Consider the following 19,204-nt stretch of genomic DNA (forward strand, 5'->3'; position numbering starts at 1 on the left):
ACCTTGAGTGGATTGGGGCCAGATTATCATGTTATGACGACAACCTTACTATGCTTACCAGAACTTCCAAAGTTTGAAGATCTTCGTGCAAAACTGTTGCAATATGAGATGAATCTGAAAGGTTCCTCTGAAGCCTTTCATGGGAATTCCGGAACACAAGATGTGTTGGCTATGGGAATGAGTTATGGTCGAGGTAGAGGAAGTTCTTTTCGAGGAAAAGGAGGACAAGGGAGAAATAACTATGGAGGTCGTGGCATACTTCCAACACCCAATGTTCAGGGACAAAGACCCATTCCCACCTGTTTCCTATGCAACAAGAAAGGGCACATTAAAGCGAACTGTTGGTTTAATCCTCAAAACAAAGGGAAAGCTCCACAAGCAGAGGCTAGAAAGGATGGAGAAGTAAAAGAGTTGTTGTTGGCAGCCTTGGCAGGATTGAATATGAAACAAAATGACAAAGGAACTTGGTATGTCGACTCTGGAGCAGCTACTCATGTTACAGGTGATGTAGGTAAACTCTTGACTCTTACACCTTATGTTGGAAAGAATAGCATTGTCACAGGAGATGGATCACATCATGCCATCTCATATACTGGAAATGCCATTATACACATGTCAAAGTCCTCTCTTAAACTTCCAAGTGTCATCCATGCTCCTAATATTCAAAAGAACATTGTTTCTGTCTCAAAGCTTGTTGATGATGCAAATGCTTCAGTTGAATTTACTCCCTCTTCTGTTTATGTCAAGGATCTTCGCACGAGGAGGACATTCGCTGAAGGAAAACGATGGGGCAACATGTACATCTTCCAAGAAGATCCTTCCTTCATTCATCCCAATTATTCATCCTTGAAGCCTCACCAAGTCTTTGATTCTGATTTTTTATTTAATGTTTCTGAAAGTAATAAGCCAAGACTTTGGCATAGTCGTCTTGGCCATTGTGGTCGCCATTTTATTGAAAAACTTGTCATGAATAATCTTATTCCTAAGTCCAGTCTGAGTTCAGAAGTCGTTGATACAAAATGTTCTAGCTGTCATCTATGTAAGAGTCATGTCTTACCTTTTGCTTCCATTAATAAAAGAGCTTCAAGGCCATTTGAGGTCATTTGTTCAGATGTCTGGGGTCCTGCTCCAATTACTTCTTTTTCTGGCAGTAAATACTATCTTATTTTCGTTGATAGTTATTCACGTTATACTTGGATATTCTTTATGAAGCACAAATCAGAAGTTTTTGGATTGTTCCAGAAATTCCACTCTTTCGTTCAAAAACATTTCTCTACCAACATTCTTAATTTCCAGTGTGATGGAGGAGGTGAATTCTCCTCGAGTGACTTTGTTAATTTTCTTCAACATAATGGGATAAAGAGAAGAGTGTCTTGCCCTCATACACCTCAACAAAATGGGATTGCTGAGAGGAAGCATCGATATATTGTTGAGACTGCAATGAGCATGATGCACGGGAGCAATCTCCCTACATCATTATGGACTGAGGCCTTCCACTCCACAGTTCATGTGATAAATCGCTTGCCCATGAATATCTTAGAAAATAAGTCACCATACTTCTCTCTTTTTTGCATACAACCTGATTATCATGAATTACGTGTGTTTGGGTCTGTTTGTTATGTGCACATTGATAGCTCATTCAGGCACAAGTTCCAAGATAAAGCTTTGAAATGCAGGTTTATAGGATATGCCGAAGATTACAAAGGGTACAGGTGTTATGATCCCCTGAGTAAGCGTGTCAAAATATCAAGGAATGTTATTTTTGATGAAATGAACTTTGCTGATCAGGATAATAATTCAACTATGGTGGATACTGATAACTCAAGCTCCAGCATTGAGGTATACTACCCATGGTTAAATTCAGAACTCTTCTCCAATGGTACAGTAGAATGTCCAGAAAATTGCAGTCAGAATGAGCCACATGAGGATTCAGCCAATGAGACTCAAACGGAGGAAACTGTCACATATGACTTGGAGCCAACAAGGTATAAGGGAATTGTGTACACTCGGCGAGAGAAAGAGCCCTCATTCACTTCTTGTTCGAACACGGATATCAGAAGATCTTCACGGATTCGACATCCACTTGACAGGTGGGTAAGTTATAAAAAATTTTCAATGGATTTTCAGTTATTCTTGACATCCATAAGTAAAGAGGATGAGCCTCTTATGTTCTATCAAGCTGCGAGCTCTAGAAGATGGGTAGAAGTAATGAATGAAGAAATGGAGGCCTTACATGAATGTGGCACATGGGAGATTGTGCCTAGACCACTGAACAGAAATGTAGTTGGATCAAAATGGGTGTACAAGATAAAATATAAACCAGATGGGAGCATCGAAAGGTACAAGGCTCGACTGGTAGCCAAGGGATTCACACAAGAGGAAGGCCAAGACTTTGATGAAACTTTTAGTCCTGTTGTCAAGATGGGGACTATTCGTATTGTGTTGAGTCTAGCCATTAAACATGGATGGACATTGAGCCAGCTGGATGTGAAAAATGCTTTTCTGCACGGGGATTTAAAAGAAGAGGTCTACATGGAACAACCCACTGGATATGCAGAACGAGACGCCAAAAAATATGTATGCAAATTAAAGAGAGCACTCTATGGTTTGAAACAAGCTTCTCGTTCCTGGTTCGACAGTTTTTCTCTAGAAATACAACGGCATGGCTTTTCTAGGTCTCTTCTGGATCACTCATTATTCATTCACAATGAACAAGGAGTTACTACTCTTCTGTTGATATATGTAGATGATATCATCATCACAGGGAATTGTAAAAGCCACATTGAGCAGGTGAAGAAGTTATTAAATCAGAGATTTAAGATGAAAGATTTGGGAGAGTTGCGATATTTTCTTGGGGTAGAAGTTGATAATAAGAATGATACACTTACCCTTACTCAACACAAATATACGCTGGACATTCTCGGCAGAGCAGGCATGACAGATTGTAAGCCGTTAACAACTCCAAGTGTCATTCATCAGAAATTGAGTTTGCAAGAAGGGGATATATATGGAGATCCCACTAAGTATCGCAGTTTAGTTGGCATGTTGCAATACCTGACTTTTACTAGACCTGACATAGTATATTCGGTTAATCAGGTATCCCAGTTTATGCATGAACCTCGTGTGTCACATATGGAGGCAGTCAAACGTATACTTCGCTACCTAAAGGGTACAGTGGGTGATGGGCTGGTATACAAAGGCAAGGAAGAATTAGATCCAGGTGGGGGCCATGAGATTATTACTGATGCTGATGCTGATTGGGCGGGGGATCCAGACGAACGACGATCAGTATCTGGTTATTGCAGCTTCATTGGGCCAAACTTGGTATCCTGGAGCAGTAGAAAACAAAAGGCGGTTGCTAGATCGAGCACTGAGGCCGAATACAGATCAATGGCCACTGCCACGGCCGAGGGTACATGGATAAGACATCTTCTGACTGAAATGGGAGATTCGATTGTTCGATCACTGTTGCTATGTGACAATCAAAGTGCCATTAACATGTCATTCAATCCCATTCACCATAGTCGAGCAAAGCACATTGAAATAGATCAACATTTTATCAGGAAAAAGGTTGAAGACAAAGAGATTGAGCCCATGTATGTGTCAACAAAAGAACAAGTTGTTGATATCCTCACTAAAGGGTTAACAAAGGATAGATTTTGGTTTTTGAAGAACAAGTTGTTCATGGTCCAACACCATGCACAACTTGAGGGAGGCTGAAAAGAAGACATTATTATCTTCATTGTATGTCTGACCCGATCCATTTGTATAATGGATCAGGTCCAGATCCAGTTCATGTATTGTAAATTATTATTTTGTAAAAGGGTATTTTCGTACCCTAATGTTTACACTTTATGTTAAATAGAATGAGAGGGCAGTCACGATGGACTGAACCCTCCTTTCAGCTGGAAATTTCTCTCTCCCTCTCTTCTCTTCTCTCATCGTAGATTAGGGTTTCATTCTTTCAATATGCACCTATTGGTTACTCACACTTTTTTGTGTGTTTGTATAATGCTCTTGTTCTAGTAGTTGATACACATTTATATGTTTTTCAATGTAGTGAGTTATGTGCACCCATTGATTATTTACACTTTTTGTGTGTTTGTTTTGCCCATATGTGGCATTGTAATTGTGTTCTTATTCTAGTAGTTGATACACTTGTTTTAAGTGTCATTTTATATAGACAAGAGATATTGTTGGTTATTCATATTTTTTGTGTGTTTTGTAGTCCATTAGTAACTGTAATTGATCTCTTGTTCTAGTCGTTGATACACTTGAATTTTGAGGTTTGGAGGTCGTACGAGGTGATTGCTTATGGTGGACAAACTATTGTTGAGATTTGCAAATATCATTCATTGTGTTATGTGGGATTTTTAAATCTCTCTATAAAATTTCTAATCTTTTACTACTCATTTGTCCTTGTATGAGAAATGGTTATTGAAATACTTTCATGCATTTTTAAATATGTTTTAGTTGCATGATTAAAGATATTTTAAATGTGTTCCATGTTGGTTGTCTTGCATGTTTTGCATAATTAATGCTTTTTGCTAAAGCATATTATCAATAAAATCATTTATTTTTATATTTGTTGTAAGCCCTTTGTTGGCTTTTTGTGTTGTCCCAAGTGGACTATGATTGTGCATATTGAATTGTGTTTTTGTACGCTCTTATTTGGCTAAAATTTACCTTCCGCTCATATCTTTTGTAAGTTGTTTTCTCTTGAAAGGTTTTCTAACACTTGGTCTATGAGTGACTTTTTCATTAAATCAGAACTATTGCATGAGAAATGAAATAGTTGATTAATTCATGTTTGACATACTTGCCTTGTCTTGATCTTTATTGAATGATTTGAATCATTATATCTTCCCTTGTATAAAAACAAATGTTTTGTTCTTAAAAGAAAATCTATTTATGAGAAATTTACTCTCCTTTGTGGGATTTTATGAGTTAACTCTTTTGTGAGTTACTTATTGATGTTGTTTAAAAAAACCATATTTCAGGACTTTTATGCATTAATGTATTTTTCATGATAAATATGTGTGTATTGATTTTGAATAATGCATGTTTTTATGAATGTTTGCAGTAATTAATGATTTATGAGGTTATCTTTGAGATATTTTGTGCATGCATTTCTTTTCTTTTATATATGCAATTATGTTCTCTTATGAATTAAGAACTATGATTTATTAAAATTATCTAATGAAGTAAGACTCTCAATGACTATTATGTTTTGAAAAAATAATTATTTTTCCTACCTAAATAATTTTGAAAAATGTTAAATTGTCTTATTAAATATTTTTTATAAATTGTACTTTCGGCATGCTTGGCCATCCTCCCTCCATAATATATAACTAATATAGTTATCTTTTGAAATTTTCTTATGATATATATGTGTATAGTTGGGATGCTTTATTAGCTCTATTTTCAGGTTCTCAAGAACTAATGATATTGAAGATCCTAAAGATCATCTGTATAATGAAGCATATGATTGAAGATCAAGAGCACCTTTTAAAGAAGCACCAAATCGAAGAACTTGATGAAGTCAATAAAGACAGTTTATGTAATGGATTTCTTCTTTTGTAACTGCAAACTTATAGTGAGTCATCGTAAGTTTGAGGGGGGTGTTAAGATGGATATACTATTTATGTATATATATTAATATTATATATATATATATATATACATTATATGGTATTTTAGTCAATCTAGGTTGACTAAGACTAGCCATTCATGGTCAGTCCAACGATTAGAATTCTAGCCATTGGACCCTCTCCAACAGCTAGAAGGGCTCCTCTTTTTTCCCTTTTCTGTCTCTTCTCTCCTCTCTTCTTGCTATATATATTGTGGGAATCCGTGAGTGTGGGTGGTGAGAGTGATGGGCAGTGTTAGGCATTTTGTGTGTTTTGAGAGTTTTGTAGTGAGGATTTTATGTAATTTCTTTTGTATTTTATTAGTGTTCCTTATTAATAAAGATATTCATTCACATTCAATGTGTTTCACTTTTGTTCTTATGTTTTTGTCCAAATGTATTATGTTTCAACTTTTGGAGCTCATTTTGGAGTGCATCAGGATCCGCGCCATTTCTTGACATATAGCAATAATTTACAATTGTGATCTTATCAACAAGATGTCCAATCTTGGTAGGACTTATCCCTTCGGCACCATTCCTTCTTACCTCATTTGATTCAATCCTTGGATCGGTCCTCTTTGGATCTGATTCAGTTCTCATGATGTGGTTCAATCCGGTGCTATTCTCAACAAAACCCCATTCATAATAAGCTTGGGCTCAGCTTGGCTCGTGATGAGCTTACGAGCCAAGCCCGAGCAGAGGTGTACCTTTAACGAGCCAAGCCCGAGAAGGGGTGTTCCTTTAACGAGCCATACCTAAAAAGCCCAAGCTCGGTTCCTTTGGCTAGTTTACCAGCCCTAGCTGTATAGATGACTACAAGGCCTATCTGCATACATCTGCTTAAAATTAAGCAGGGTAAATAGATGATTATCTAGAAGGATGAAGAAATTGACAAATCCACCTACATAACTTCCAGCAAGATTTTTCTGCCTTAGTTGGCAAAGGGCATGAGAAGAACAAAGAAAGAGTACATCTGTTGTAATGATACAACTAAAATTTATTATCTTAGACAACATATTTTGTGTTTAACAACTAACAAACCATTATAAGTCAAGATAGAGCAAAGATGCTGCAGATGGTCAAACATACAGGTCATCGCTTCTGGTACATAATTTAGTTTGATTAGCATCTAAAACTAATAGTAGTATCTATTATCTAAGAACATATTTTTGTTATGGTTCAGACAGCACCAACTATGTAGATTTTTTACTGCATGCTAAACATTTCAGCAGGTTATTTGTGCAGTAAATGATGCTAGAGGAATCTCCAGAAACTAAAAAAAATTATGGAGATAAAAAACTATGTTTTTTCTTTACTGGCTTATTCAGCTGCTAGTTTCAAATGACATTGTCAACAACATCAAGATAAACCCTAGCTATTCACAATCTAAGGATTTATTTTTGCTCAATGCCATAGTAAAAAAATGTTACTAATCCATTAGACTTCATGACGTGATTATTTTCCACAAATTTCCTAAAATTTCCCTTCTTATTTTTCAAATTTTGGGATTTTATCATTTCTTGATTGCTAACATGAAATTTTAGGGCATGGGCTCCATTGTCATGCCAAGATATTCCACAGTCTTGTATCACCACAGAAAATCATCAAGCTAAAGGAAGACACCCATTAGAAGTACATGCAGTCCACAGTTATAGCATACAATGGTTCCCCCATCTGTTCCCCAAATGAGCCTTTCCAAGTCTGTCCGCAATTTCAGGGCTAGAACCATCCATAGGCATAACCTATTTTAGCAAGAACCAAGATTGGCATGATGCATAAGAGAAAGGGAACGGCTTATGGTATCTTTTAGTGGTTTCTCATTACTTAGTATGCTAGATCATAAACATGCAATTTTGTAGAAGAAGCATGTCATTAATCATTTCATTTTCCAGGGTAGGGTGTGTATTTGTTTGCATATGCAGACATACACAGAGAGGGAAGTTAAAAGCTACGGTTAACATATCTGTTTGCACTTAATTATCAGTTCAACTTTTTTGTTTCATACAGTTTAATAAAAGATAATTACAGAGCTGTCCTATCTTCAAATGAATATTTAGGTCTAGAGAAAAAATGGAATAAAATCATATCAAACTTAACACTCTTCTAGGAAAGAACATCATGTTGCACTTTTAAGCAATTGAAAAGAATATCCAAACGACCTGGTTATGGTGCACCTGTAACTACCTTCACATTTCACAGAACAAAACACAAGAAACCTGAACACAACATTCAGAATAATTTGAAATACAGTTTGATTAGATTTCAAACAGAACTATATTAATAAAAGAGCTGTATATACGACAGAAAAGCATTTTCTCACCCAGGTTCTATATAATTAGCAGATCCATTCCTTGCTATTTAATCTATAGCTGAAGTTAGAAGCATCCCATTCCAAAATAAATTAATCTTAGTTTGATAAGGCTTTTGCATATTTAAAAAGATTTTTATGGTCCAAAGAAATTCAGATAAAAATTTTCCATGCAAGTGTTAATCATAAATGGAAAAAAATCATTGAATACCTCATCATCTGATAGATACATAAGGAGCCAGTTTGAAAAAATCAAGTCAAATGATTCAGGTGCAAACTGGAGCTCAGGAGATGCGACATCAGCACACATAAACTTTACATTCTTAAAATGCCCATTAACACTTTCATTCTGCAAAATAGCAATTCCAAAAAAACAATTAATTCTGTGAAATGTAGAAAAAGCAAAGAGAAATGATATGATTAAAAAGGATGTACCTTCTTAATTACGCTCTCAATAAAGTCTAATGCTGTAACAGATCCAGCCACCTTTGCTAACTCGCCTGTGAAGCGACCGATGCCCGCCCCTAGCTCAAGAACAGCCTTTTGCTCAAAATTTGGAAGAAGGGATAACACCTGCATAGAGAAGAACTTAAGCATCTATGAGATAAATTAAAAAAAAAAAAAACTCAAATGCACAAAGCATGATGGAAAGAGGGGGGAAAAGTACACTTTCAAATAATTCTGTAGTGATTCCCCTATATTCTGAGAACTTGTGATGCATGCATCTGCCTAGTTCAGTATGAGACATTTAACAATGAATTGCAAAAGAGAACTTGATTGTTCACAACCATCTACTAGGAGATGCATAGATATGCCATCCACTTTAATACTTCGAAGAGCATCCCATGTTCAATGTGCATGCAAGACATCAAACCAATTTTCTTAGTATCATGTTCCTTTTCTCCTTTTTTCCATTTTTCTTCTGCATTTTTTAAGATTATGAACATATAAACTGTTCAGTAGCATTTAAAACAGTTGAAAATGAAGAATGTATTAACAGGTTCTTATAAAATCAAGCCAAAATCAACGTCTGAAATCAGAAAATAGCTACCAGATCCATCAAACTGAAGGAGACAGCAGTATGAATATTGAGATATAAGAAAGAAAACCAATAAGAAGCAATAAGAGGAAAGGAAGACCTCAGGCCGTTCTTCTTTGTCAAGATCTGCCGCCTTGGAGTCGAGCATCATCGCCTCGACCGACAGATCAGACGAGTGCTCGGCCCAATAACTCTTCTGAACCTCTCTTTCGCCTAAACGCAAAAGCAAAACAAAAGAAAGCCAATCAAGCAACTAAACACGCAAATGCACACAATTCATCGCACTCAGGAGACTATAAAGCAAGCAATCATGCAACTAAACAAGCAAATGCACACAATTCATTGCACTCAGAACACTTTAAATCCACGATCATGAAATTAAACAAGCAAAAGCACACAATTAGAACCTAGAATTAGAACGGAAACCTAGAATTAAGAAAGACAACAAAGCACACCGCTAATAAAAAAGACCTAGAATTACAAGGGCAAAGTGATCAGGAGAAACAGGAAATCATCTGCGGTCCGATCAAAACTACCTGTTGCAGCCATTCTTAACCAGAATGCCGAAGATCGGAAGACGTGAATGATCGGGAAACTTTCTGAAAACCGGGAAACTTTCTGAAAACTCGGGCGAGGATCTCAGGCCGACGCTTGAAAAGCAAAGAGTGAGGTAGGAAAAGGAATTATACTCTTCTCTTCTTCGTTTGGGTTCGGGTGCTAACAGCCCTCAATGGCGAGGCGGGATCTGGAGAAGGTTCTTGATCTACGGTTGAACGTCCTCCCTCTCTGCTGCATTTCCCTTTCTATACAAAAGAGAGGAGGAAGCCGACGCCCTAGCCGAGATTCTCTCTCTCTCTCTCTAAGACCTCTATTCTCTGTGAGTGAAAGAGAGAGCGAAACTTTTGGCCTTCTTCATTGTTGAAACGAAACGGAAGGCGCGAAAGGGGTGGGAAAGAAGGACTGCATGACCATCCATTAGGAGGATCAAGCCACGTGGATAACTTGACCACCAACGTGGATCGCCTGCCACTGGACTATGGGGCCCACGTGATCGTCATCCTCGTCTCCTCCCACTGACTGTAAGTGGGGCCCGGCCTGCATCACATGTCGAGAACGGATCAGGTGACTTGGACAAAATTACCATCAGTGGAGCCCACCAAAAATATGATGACGTCATCATTCACAACAGACGGTGGTGATTGAAGTCATGGACGGTGGTGATTTCAAAATACAAAGAATTGTGTTCTCCATCCTCTTCTGGGTATGAAATAGACATGGGGGGACACGTTGAGCCCTCGGGCTCATAAAAAGCTCTTTTGAACTCACAAAATAGGCATGACAAACCAAAACATGAATAATAAGTGTTTTGAAATAATTTTTATATATTATATATTATATATTATAATTTAGAATGAATTATTGAAGTATTTGGCTTGCAAGTAGTAGATTTAAAAATAAAACAGCTTTGCTTCTATCTCTAAAACAGTGTATTTTCTAATAACTTTCAACCCTTAAAAAGAAATTTTTTTTTTTTAAGTATTTGGCTTGCAAGTAGTAGATTTAAAAATAAAACATCTTTGCTTCTATCTCTTAAACAGTGTATTTTTTAATAACTTTCAACCCTTAAAAAGATTTTTTTTTTTTTACATACAAGTCAGCTTGAATTCTGTTTGTTTAGCTCTAGCTCACCACAAGAAGTAGCTTGAACACTTCAAGCTCAACTCTTTTGGCTCATTTGCCATGCTACTCCCATGTGGACATGACTTGGATCCAAAACCAAATACCACCCATATTTGTCAAATCTAGAGAGTTATATAGGGACTAGGATTCAATTGGCTTTTGGTGCTAACAGCCACCCATGGTTGCCCATTTCGGCGAGACCTAGTGTAAGATTTTGAGATGCATCTCAGCCCAAACTAGGCTTTAACTCATAATGTTGACAGGCCATGGGCAGGTCATCTTGGTAAGTGAACCTAGTAAAAAATGGATTGCCCTGAGCTGCCCCAACTCGGCTTATGAGCCTGCCCTGTTAAATATAAGTGGCTAAAGCGTCCTTGCCACAATTTGCCTGGGCTGGTACTTTTAACCCATGCCTTAGCTTTGTCATCTTTATTGTTTTTATAGGCTGGCTGACAATGCCCTCCATTGGTTTCGAGCCAGGGACTCCTCGATTATAATAGTATGATTTAACACTCCAAAATTATGATAAATGCAATCTAATTTTTCCAACCTGAGCGCATAGAGAGACATAATTCTCATAAAAGGAAAAGTTTTAAAAAATCCCATGGTCTGACATAAGTCATGCAATCATAAGTGAAGAAGGATGGCCAAGAGCAGCAGAATCATAAGGGCGCGCTCTGCGCCTCCTCTCCTAAATTTGCAATCATCATCAATGGTGAAGAAGCAGGGAGGCAGCAACAGAGAGATTCACCAAGGAGACCCAATCTCCTCATGCTTATTTTTGCTTGTTACGGAGAGATTGAGTCGAAGATTGTTGCTAGAAACCAGAAGTGTCCGTATAATCCCCACCACCATCGAAGACTTCTCTTGGAAGCCACACCTTTGCAGATGACTCGCTCTTCTTTATCCAAGACAAACGCGGGTCCTTTGATAACTTTGTTAAGTTGATGAAAGAGTTGGAGGCCAAATCTGGCCTTCTTATTAGTGTGGTTTGTTGGCGTTTTCTGCAAAAACAGTCACATATCTAATAACGCCATGGTGTGCAAGTGTGAATGCTTTACGAGTTTGGCGTTCTCTTCAATCGGTCGACGCACACGATGAGCTCAGGCCTTAAGTCGACGGTGAGCAAGACTCTTTACCACGTAAGCCTTGTATAGTATTTGGGGTAGGCCAATTGCTATGAATCTCTCAACATTTTTCACGGCAGCATACTCCTTATATAATGGGAGAAATAGACAATTACGTGAATGTGGATCGTAACTCCCACCCACTAACCCCATTATGTGACCCACTAATGGTGTCAAACTGGTTCACCCTGCGGGTTGGATCCAAACCCAATATATGTTCAACATTCTCTCACTTGACCCATTGACACCAAAAGTGCACTAAATCGAGGTTTATACCGTTATCTTGATTTAATTCTTCATGTAGGTTCACATGCTACCATTTATCACAAGGATGAATCATATGAGTCATGGAGATTAACACTCCTTTATGAAATGTCATATTTCCATGTACTACATTATAATTCACCTTCAGAGCTTAAGCATGTTGAAATTAGCTTTATGAATAGGTCGGTCTCTTACCTATTCTATTGGTCATTTAATATTGTTATTTTGTTATTCTCTCTAACCCATATGAGAGATCATTTATGCAAAATCAATAATACACAAAACCATAGAGAATCAAATTTGTATACACAAATATGATCACATAATGTATTGCCATACATCAGAAGGAATAAAAAAGACTCATCCCATTTACATGTTGGAAATACAATCCCGATGTTAGCCCTTTAGTAAGAGGATCTACAATCATTTCATTCATTTCAATTGTATCAATACATACCAGATTATTCTCAGTCATTTCTTTAACAACAAAATATGTTAACTCCATGTGTCGACACGATGTTGAGCGCTTGTTGTTATTTGAAAAGGACATGACTACTTCATTATCACAAAAGATCTTTAGTGGTCTCTCAATAGAGTCCACAATATCAAGACCTATAATGAAGTTTCTTATCCAAACGACCTCTGACGAAGTCTCGTATAGAGCAATAAATTCTGCATCCATGGTATGAGCAGCAGTGGTAAATTGTTTTCCACTTCTCTACAAGACAACACCACCCACTAATAGAAAAATGTATCCAGTAGTGGATTTTCTACTGTCAATACACTTTTCTAAGTCCGCATCAAAGTATCCAACGACCTCTAGGTGGTCAGCTTTCCTGTAGGTCAACATATAGTCTTTTATTCCTTGTAAATAGTGCATAACCTTCTTCGTTGCCTTCCAGTGCGCAATGCCTAGATTTGATTGATATCTACCAAGCATTCTCACAGTAAACACTATATTAGGTCGAGTGCAAGTTTGCACGTACTGCAAACTTTCAACTGTTGAAGCATATATGACGGTTGTCATCTGAGCCTTCACAATATCATCCTGAGGATAGTCCATTAAGCTCAATTTATCCTCTTTCACTATAGGTGCCAAACTAGGAGAATAATTTTTCATCCCATATCTTTTAAGAACCTTAAGGATATAAAATTTCTAAAAGAGGCTAAGGACACCCTTAGTTCTGTCATGACGGATCTCGATTTTAAGAACATAATTGGCTTCACCCATGTCCTTCATATCGAAATAAGAGAAAAAAAATCTTTTGTTTCATGTAATAGACTCAAATTATTAGTTGCAAGAAGAATATCGTCAACATATAAAACCAAAATTATGAACTTACTCTCACTAGTCTTTATGTAAATGCACTGATCAATAATGTTTTTAGTGAATCCAAAGTTCATAATTACCTTATTGAACTTTTTATAATAATAAGCTTGGAATTTTCAAATTTAAATACAAAGTCAAACTTATCAAGTTTTGAAATTGAAATCAGGTTCCGACTATAAGATGAAACATAGAATGTATCGACCAAATCAAATATGAATCCTGACTCCAATACAGTTCTGTAGGTCCCAACGTTCTTGACATGTGAACGCATCCTATTTTCAGAAAAGATGCTTCTTTCATGCTTTGTTGGTTCCCTCTTATTCAGAAATGCCTGCAAAGAGTTGACAATGTGTATCGTGGCACCAGAATCAATCCACCAACTATGTAATGGAACATAAATTAAATTACACTCATGAGAAATAAATGACTTACACTTATTTTTTAGTCACTTCTTATACTTCAAACAATTCACCTTCTTATGCCCCTTCTTTTTGTAGAACAAACACTTTATAAAAGAGCCTCCTGACTTGGATTTAGCTTTCACCTGAGAGTTTGAACTCTCTTCAGTGGCTTTCTTCTAATTTTTTTTCTTGAAAGAGCTTATCTTTGGCCTCAACCTCTTTTTATTCTTATGAGAGGTCATATGTGCACTTGACACCCTCACTCTTTAATCTCTCCTCTTCTTCAACACACTTGACCAAGAGGTCATTAAAAGACCACTCATCATTATGTGTGTTGTAGAAGATTTTGAAGAGTCTATACTCAATAGGTAACGAGGTTAAGATCAGATGGACCACGAAGAAGTCAGAAATGGTGAACTTTATGTCATTCAATTGAGTCGCAATATTCCTTATTTCCAAAATCTGTTGTCGGATGTGACTGTCGCCAGAATATTTCATAGATACTAATTAATTTGGACATGAGCATACTGGCTCCCAGAAATTCTTAGAAGTAACAAATTGAGCCTCAATGGCTCCCAGAAATTCTTTCACTGTCTTGCAGTGAGGAATGACTCCTCGAATATTTTTAAGCACCCGAGATTGCAAAAGCAACAGGCTAAGTTTGTTCGAGGGCGCTCACTTTTCAGAGGCAGCCTTCTGATCGGTTGTACTCTGCTCTGTAAGAGTGGAAGGTTCATCAATTATAAGAGCCAGATCTAGATCCATATAGCCTAAAGTGAATAACACTATTTCTTTCCAATCTGAAAAGTTAGATCTGTCTAAAAGGGGATATTACTAGAACCGTCGATAAGGAAGGAACCTGATACAACAAGAAACAAAAATAACAAGATATTACTATTATTGCTTAGACGAGACTCGTGATGAAAAGGTAAAAGTGAGACTGATGCAATAACACGATGTAGACTCGGTACACACCGATCCAAGATCCAAACGGATCTTGTCACACGCAAAAGCTTATACGATAATGAGTCTAAATAAGACTCTAAAAAATAGAATTTTGGGACCCGTGCACTCTATTTTGACAGATATGATCCAAATAAAAGTTGTGTGAAACTCGCACAGCTTTCCAACGAATCTAAAAACACTAGATTCAGATCAACGGTGTCCATTCCATGGACTCAGGACTGGGACGAACGAACAAGGCTATGACAGACTTTCGGATTCTGCGGATAGTCTATTCGAAGGGGTTTTTGACCCAGAAAACAGTGGAGTTTGCAAAAAACTTCTAAGTGAGAAATCGAAGGCCAGATCCAGACCTTTTCAACAAACTAAAATTTGAAAATTTTGAGTTTTCTACAAGGATTTACAATTTTTTTGAATTTTGGAAATGATATAAGATATTATCAAAGGAATTAAAACTTCAAATATTCGACAGCAATAGAGAGATTAATATTTTTGAGGCACTTAAATAAAGATTCAATTAAAACTCAAAACATAAAAATTTCAGATCTAGGTTCTAGCTTTCCACAGAATCAGACAAAATAAATTTTCATGTAAGGAATCTCCAGATAATTGAAAAATACCGAACACCACTAAGAGTGTTCTGAAACAAACAAGTGAGAGTGGATTCCTGTCAGTCTGAGACCTTGACAACACTTTTTAGGGACTCAAACGGCTGATTCATGAAATGGCCTCAACTACAAAGTTGTTGGGAAGTTAAAGAACGTTAAAAACTGACTAGTATCGAGGCTGATACGATTGTTTCTTTGGAGTCATTTCTGACAACTCAAGATTCAGAAATCTGATTTTTGACAGAAAATCTGAGTTATATAATAACCAATAGAATTGGATATTTTATGAATAATAGAATCACTTCTTAATGAAAATACTTCAAACATTCATTCCAATTAAACAACAAATGGTTTACTTACAACTTTCGAGCAATTTATAACAAAGGAGACGAAATACATAAGATAAAAAAATAACACAAATGAAAACACATGAACCAGTGAGTAATATCCGGATGAAGATGGTAATGGTTGTCGCTGGGAAGCAGCCGACACCGAAAAGAATTCTCTCAAACCGCAGCTTGAACCAACAACCAACACGAACCAAGAAGCTTACACGACAACCTCTAGGTCGATCTTCTCCAAGATCATATTCCACACAAAAAATGAGATTCGGTTCCTCTTTCACCAAAAACATTTTCTCTCACCCAACCAAGAATTCCAGCCACACCAAAATACATTTTTTTTTCAAAATAAGAAGCAACCTCTCTCTTTTGATCGACCCCCTCGTCATAAAGGCTCTGGAGCATGGGGAAGAGCTACATTAAAGAGGCAAATGGCATTCCCAAGCCATGCTCCAAAATCGAGTTTGACTTGTGTTAATTTTGACCATGGGCATTAAAAGGTCCAACAACTATTTTTGACTTGGACCAGTCAAGACTAAGATTTTGAATAAGGTCCAAGATGGTCCACTCCAAAATGGTGCCAACTAGGACCCCCTTTGGAAACAGATCTTGATCCAAATCCAAAACATCCACTGAACTGAATCCTGCACAAAACACATTAGAAAAATACAAATGCAAAAAAAATAAAAACTATTTGCATTCCCCATACAACCTCTAGTACCACAAAAAGATCCTACAGGACACCAGAACTATCTAGATCCGTAGAATTTGACTCCTAAAAAAATAAATAAGAATACAAATAAAAACATATTTAATGTGATTTCTCACATGCCAAAATAGAATCGAATAATAAAAATACAATCTCTAAGAATGATGCAAAATATCTCAGATATTGTAGCACGATAATCAAAATGGGTCTGAGTTGGTAGAGATCCAATTGGACCCTAATAGTTTTACACGATTGGATCTGCCCTGGATCGCATCCTGGATTGGATCTTGAGAATTTGATTTGGATCGAATTCGTCTTCAAAGCTCGGATCTTCAGGATGCTCTGCATCAGAGACCCTTTATTTTTACCTTTTTCTGAGACAAGCATAGTTGAGTCATTATCGTTCCACTTTGGTAAAAACGACGATACTCATAGTTGCCCTGTCTCTTTAATTCTCAAGGAATTGACTTCAGTTAGTAAAACTAGCAGATTATGTAACCAGAGGCAATTCATCACTGTACCTTTGGGTATGAATATGCTTCATGAGATGGAATACACATCTACTATTACACCCTGTGTGAATTTGAAACACAATGATCTACCTTTGGGTAGAATCGATGTTTCATAAACTTACACACAATCATAATAACGAATCTTAATACAGTCCAAAGAACCCTTAATCACCACGACTCAGATCACTTTGGTGATAACATGAATCGGTCAATCAAAATCATTTACCGAAAATATATTCGTATTATGGAGCATGCCCATGCACACATGTGAATGCATGTATACTCATGGCAAAAATATAAGTTCATGCTCCAACTAATATGCATAAACTAATTGTCATGAATTTAGTTACAATTCATGCTTAAAACCATCATGCATAACTTAACTAACATAAAACACATGAATTGTCATGCATAAGTCATGCTTTCCATACAATAAATACTTTATAAAGCATGAAAAAGAACAAAAGCAAGCTCATGTGGATAAAACTTGGGGTCCTCAAGTAGGAACCAATCTGAAAACACCCCAAATCGGTCATCCAAGGGTCCAAACCGGTTTTGAACTTTATGAACCGGTGCCAAGTATAAACAAAAGTTCATAAAACTCTATAATCGTATCCCAAAATCCCTGTATCTTCATATATTTATGAAAACATAATCTTAGCATCTCAGAACCGATAAAAAACTAGAAGGAACCGGTCAAAAATGGCTCCAAACCGGTCTAAAAAAGGGCGATATTGGTTCTTGATCTGATTCAGGCTGAATAGTGCCTGGATCCTGCAGAAGCATGGGTCCGACCCGGTTCAAACAGGATCTAGGTTCAACCCGGTCCGAAATGTACCCGAGTCAGATTCGATTCGAATTATACCCGGGTTTGACCCAATCCAAATGGACTCAGGTTTGACCCAGTCCGAAATGGAGCAGGTTTGACCCGGTCTGAACTGGATCTAGATCAAAGATGTATCCAGATCTAACCTGATCCAAATAGGATATGGGTCATTTGAATTAGATCCAGACCCGAATTCTTAATAGGTCTGGATTTAGACCCGAGCCGAAGTGGATCCGAATCTTAAGGATCCAGCTCCAAAAAATGGATCAGACCCAGACCCGAATACCGAATGGGTCTGGGTCCGATCCTAGGACCCGACATTCAATGGATCCAGGCAGACCCAATCCACCCAAGATCCAAGTTTGGATCGGATTTGCCACCAGGTCGGAATACCCAGTCTGACTCAGGTTAGACGTGCATTCGGTTTCTCAAAAAACCGAACGTCTCGATCGGCAATGACCCACGCCGTCTGCCGGCGACCCACGCTAGTGGCCTGCTCACGGCGGAACCTTCATCGACCTCGACGGCCTCCGGCGATGACTCCTCCCACCTCGCATGATGGTAGAGGGGAACATGAAAAGGGGCTCACCGCCCTGGATGTCGCGTGACGCCGGATGAACAATGGCACTAGTGAAACAGCCGCCTCTTCCCGACGATGCACCCACGACGTCCTGTAGTCGTCGGTGACGAAAAAACTCCGTTGTCCAATGACAGATGAAACAAAGAATGGGGAAAAGGGGGGTTTTAAAAAAACCTTGTTGTCGCACGTCATAGGCAATCGGCGAAACTCCCCCCGGTGACGATTCGCGGTGAGACCAGCGACGATCGACCACCATGCAACTCGACGACGCAGGTGAATCCCTCGATGCTCAGCATTTTTTTTTAAATCAGAGGGTCGTCGGGACATTTGTCGCCACTAGCGGCCAGCTGGAAGGCGGTCGGTGATGGCGCCCCCCCCCCAGCAATGAACCAAGTTGTCGAGGGACTTCGCCGGTGAGGCGGCGACCCAATGGCTGCCTTCTTCCCGATGAAACGCCGCAGCGATGCCTTCCCTTGATGGACACTGCTGCAACCTCGGCAAACAAAGGGTAATATATATATATATATATATATATATATATATATATATATATATATATATATATATATATTATTGCCAGGAAAAAACTACAGGCGCCACCTACCGGCGACCGTTTGCCAAATACCAACGAGCCAAGTAGCCCCACGGTGACGGGCTACCGAAAAACACTGTTGCCCCACGACGACAGTCTCAGTCTTTAGCAGTCGCTTCACGATGATAGATTATCGAAAAACTGATGACCCAGTTCACCCCACGGCAACATGCAGTCAGCGGTACCAGAGAGTGGACTGAATCTAGAAAAAAACACCAAAAGACCAACTCACACACGAAAATGCACGATGTGGGCCCATAACCCAATGTTGGCGTTTCCTACAAAAATAATCACA

The 19,204-nt window shown here is 38.1% G+C and overlaps 1 protein-coding gene across 1 annotated transcript in view; it reads right to left on the bottom strand.

The window, feature by feature from the left end:
• The window catches only part of LOC149815754 (phosphoethanolamine N-methyltransferase 2-like), a 32,822-nt gene extending 23,087 nt beyond the window's left edge, over nt 1-9,735 (bottom strand). Inside the window, exons 1-4 of the mRNA XM_089989063.1 lie at nt 9,513-9,735; nt 9,077-9,189; nt 8,373-8,510; nt 8,149-8,286 (exon numbers count right to left, since the gene is read on the bottom strand). Coding sequence (XP_089845189.1) covers nt 8,149-8,286; nt 8,373-8,510; nt 9,077-9,189; nt 9,513-9,525 — 402 coding nt within the window. The 5' untranslated portion in view covers nt 9,526-9,735. The remainder of the gene's footprint in view (nt 1-8,148; nt 8,287-8,372; nt 8,511-9,076; nt 9,190-9,512) is intronic.
• Between the last annotated feature and the right edge of the window lie 9,469 nt (nt 9,736-19,204).

The sequence above is a fragment of the Nuphar pumila genome, chromosome 15 (assembly GCF_984573655.1).
Source record: "Nuphar pumila chromosome 15, dmNupPumi1.hap1.1, whole genome shotgun sequence".
NCBI classification, from domain to species: domain Eukaryota; kingdom Viridiplantae; phylum Streptophyta; class Magnoliopsida; order Nymphaeales; family Nymphaeaceae; genus Nuphar; species Nuphar pumila.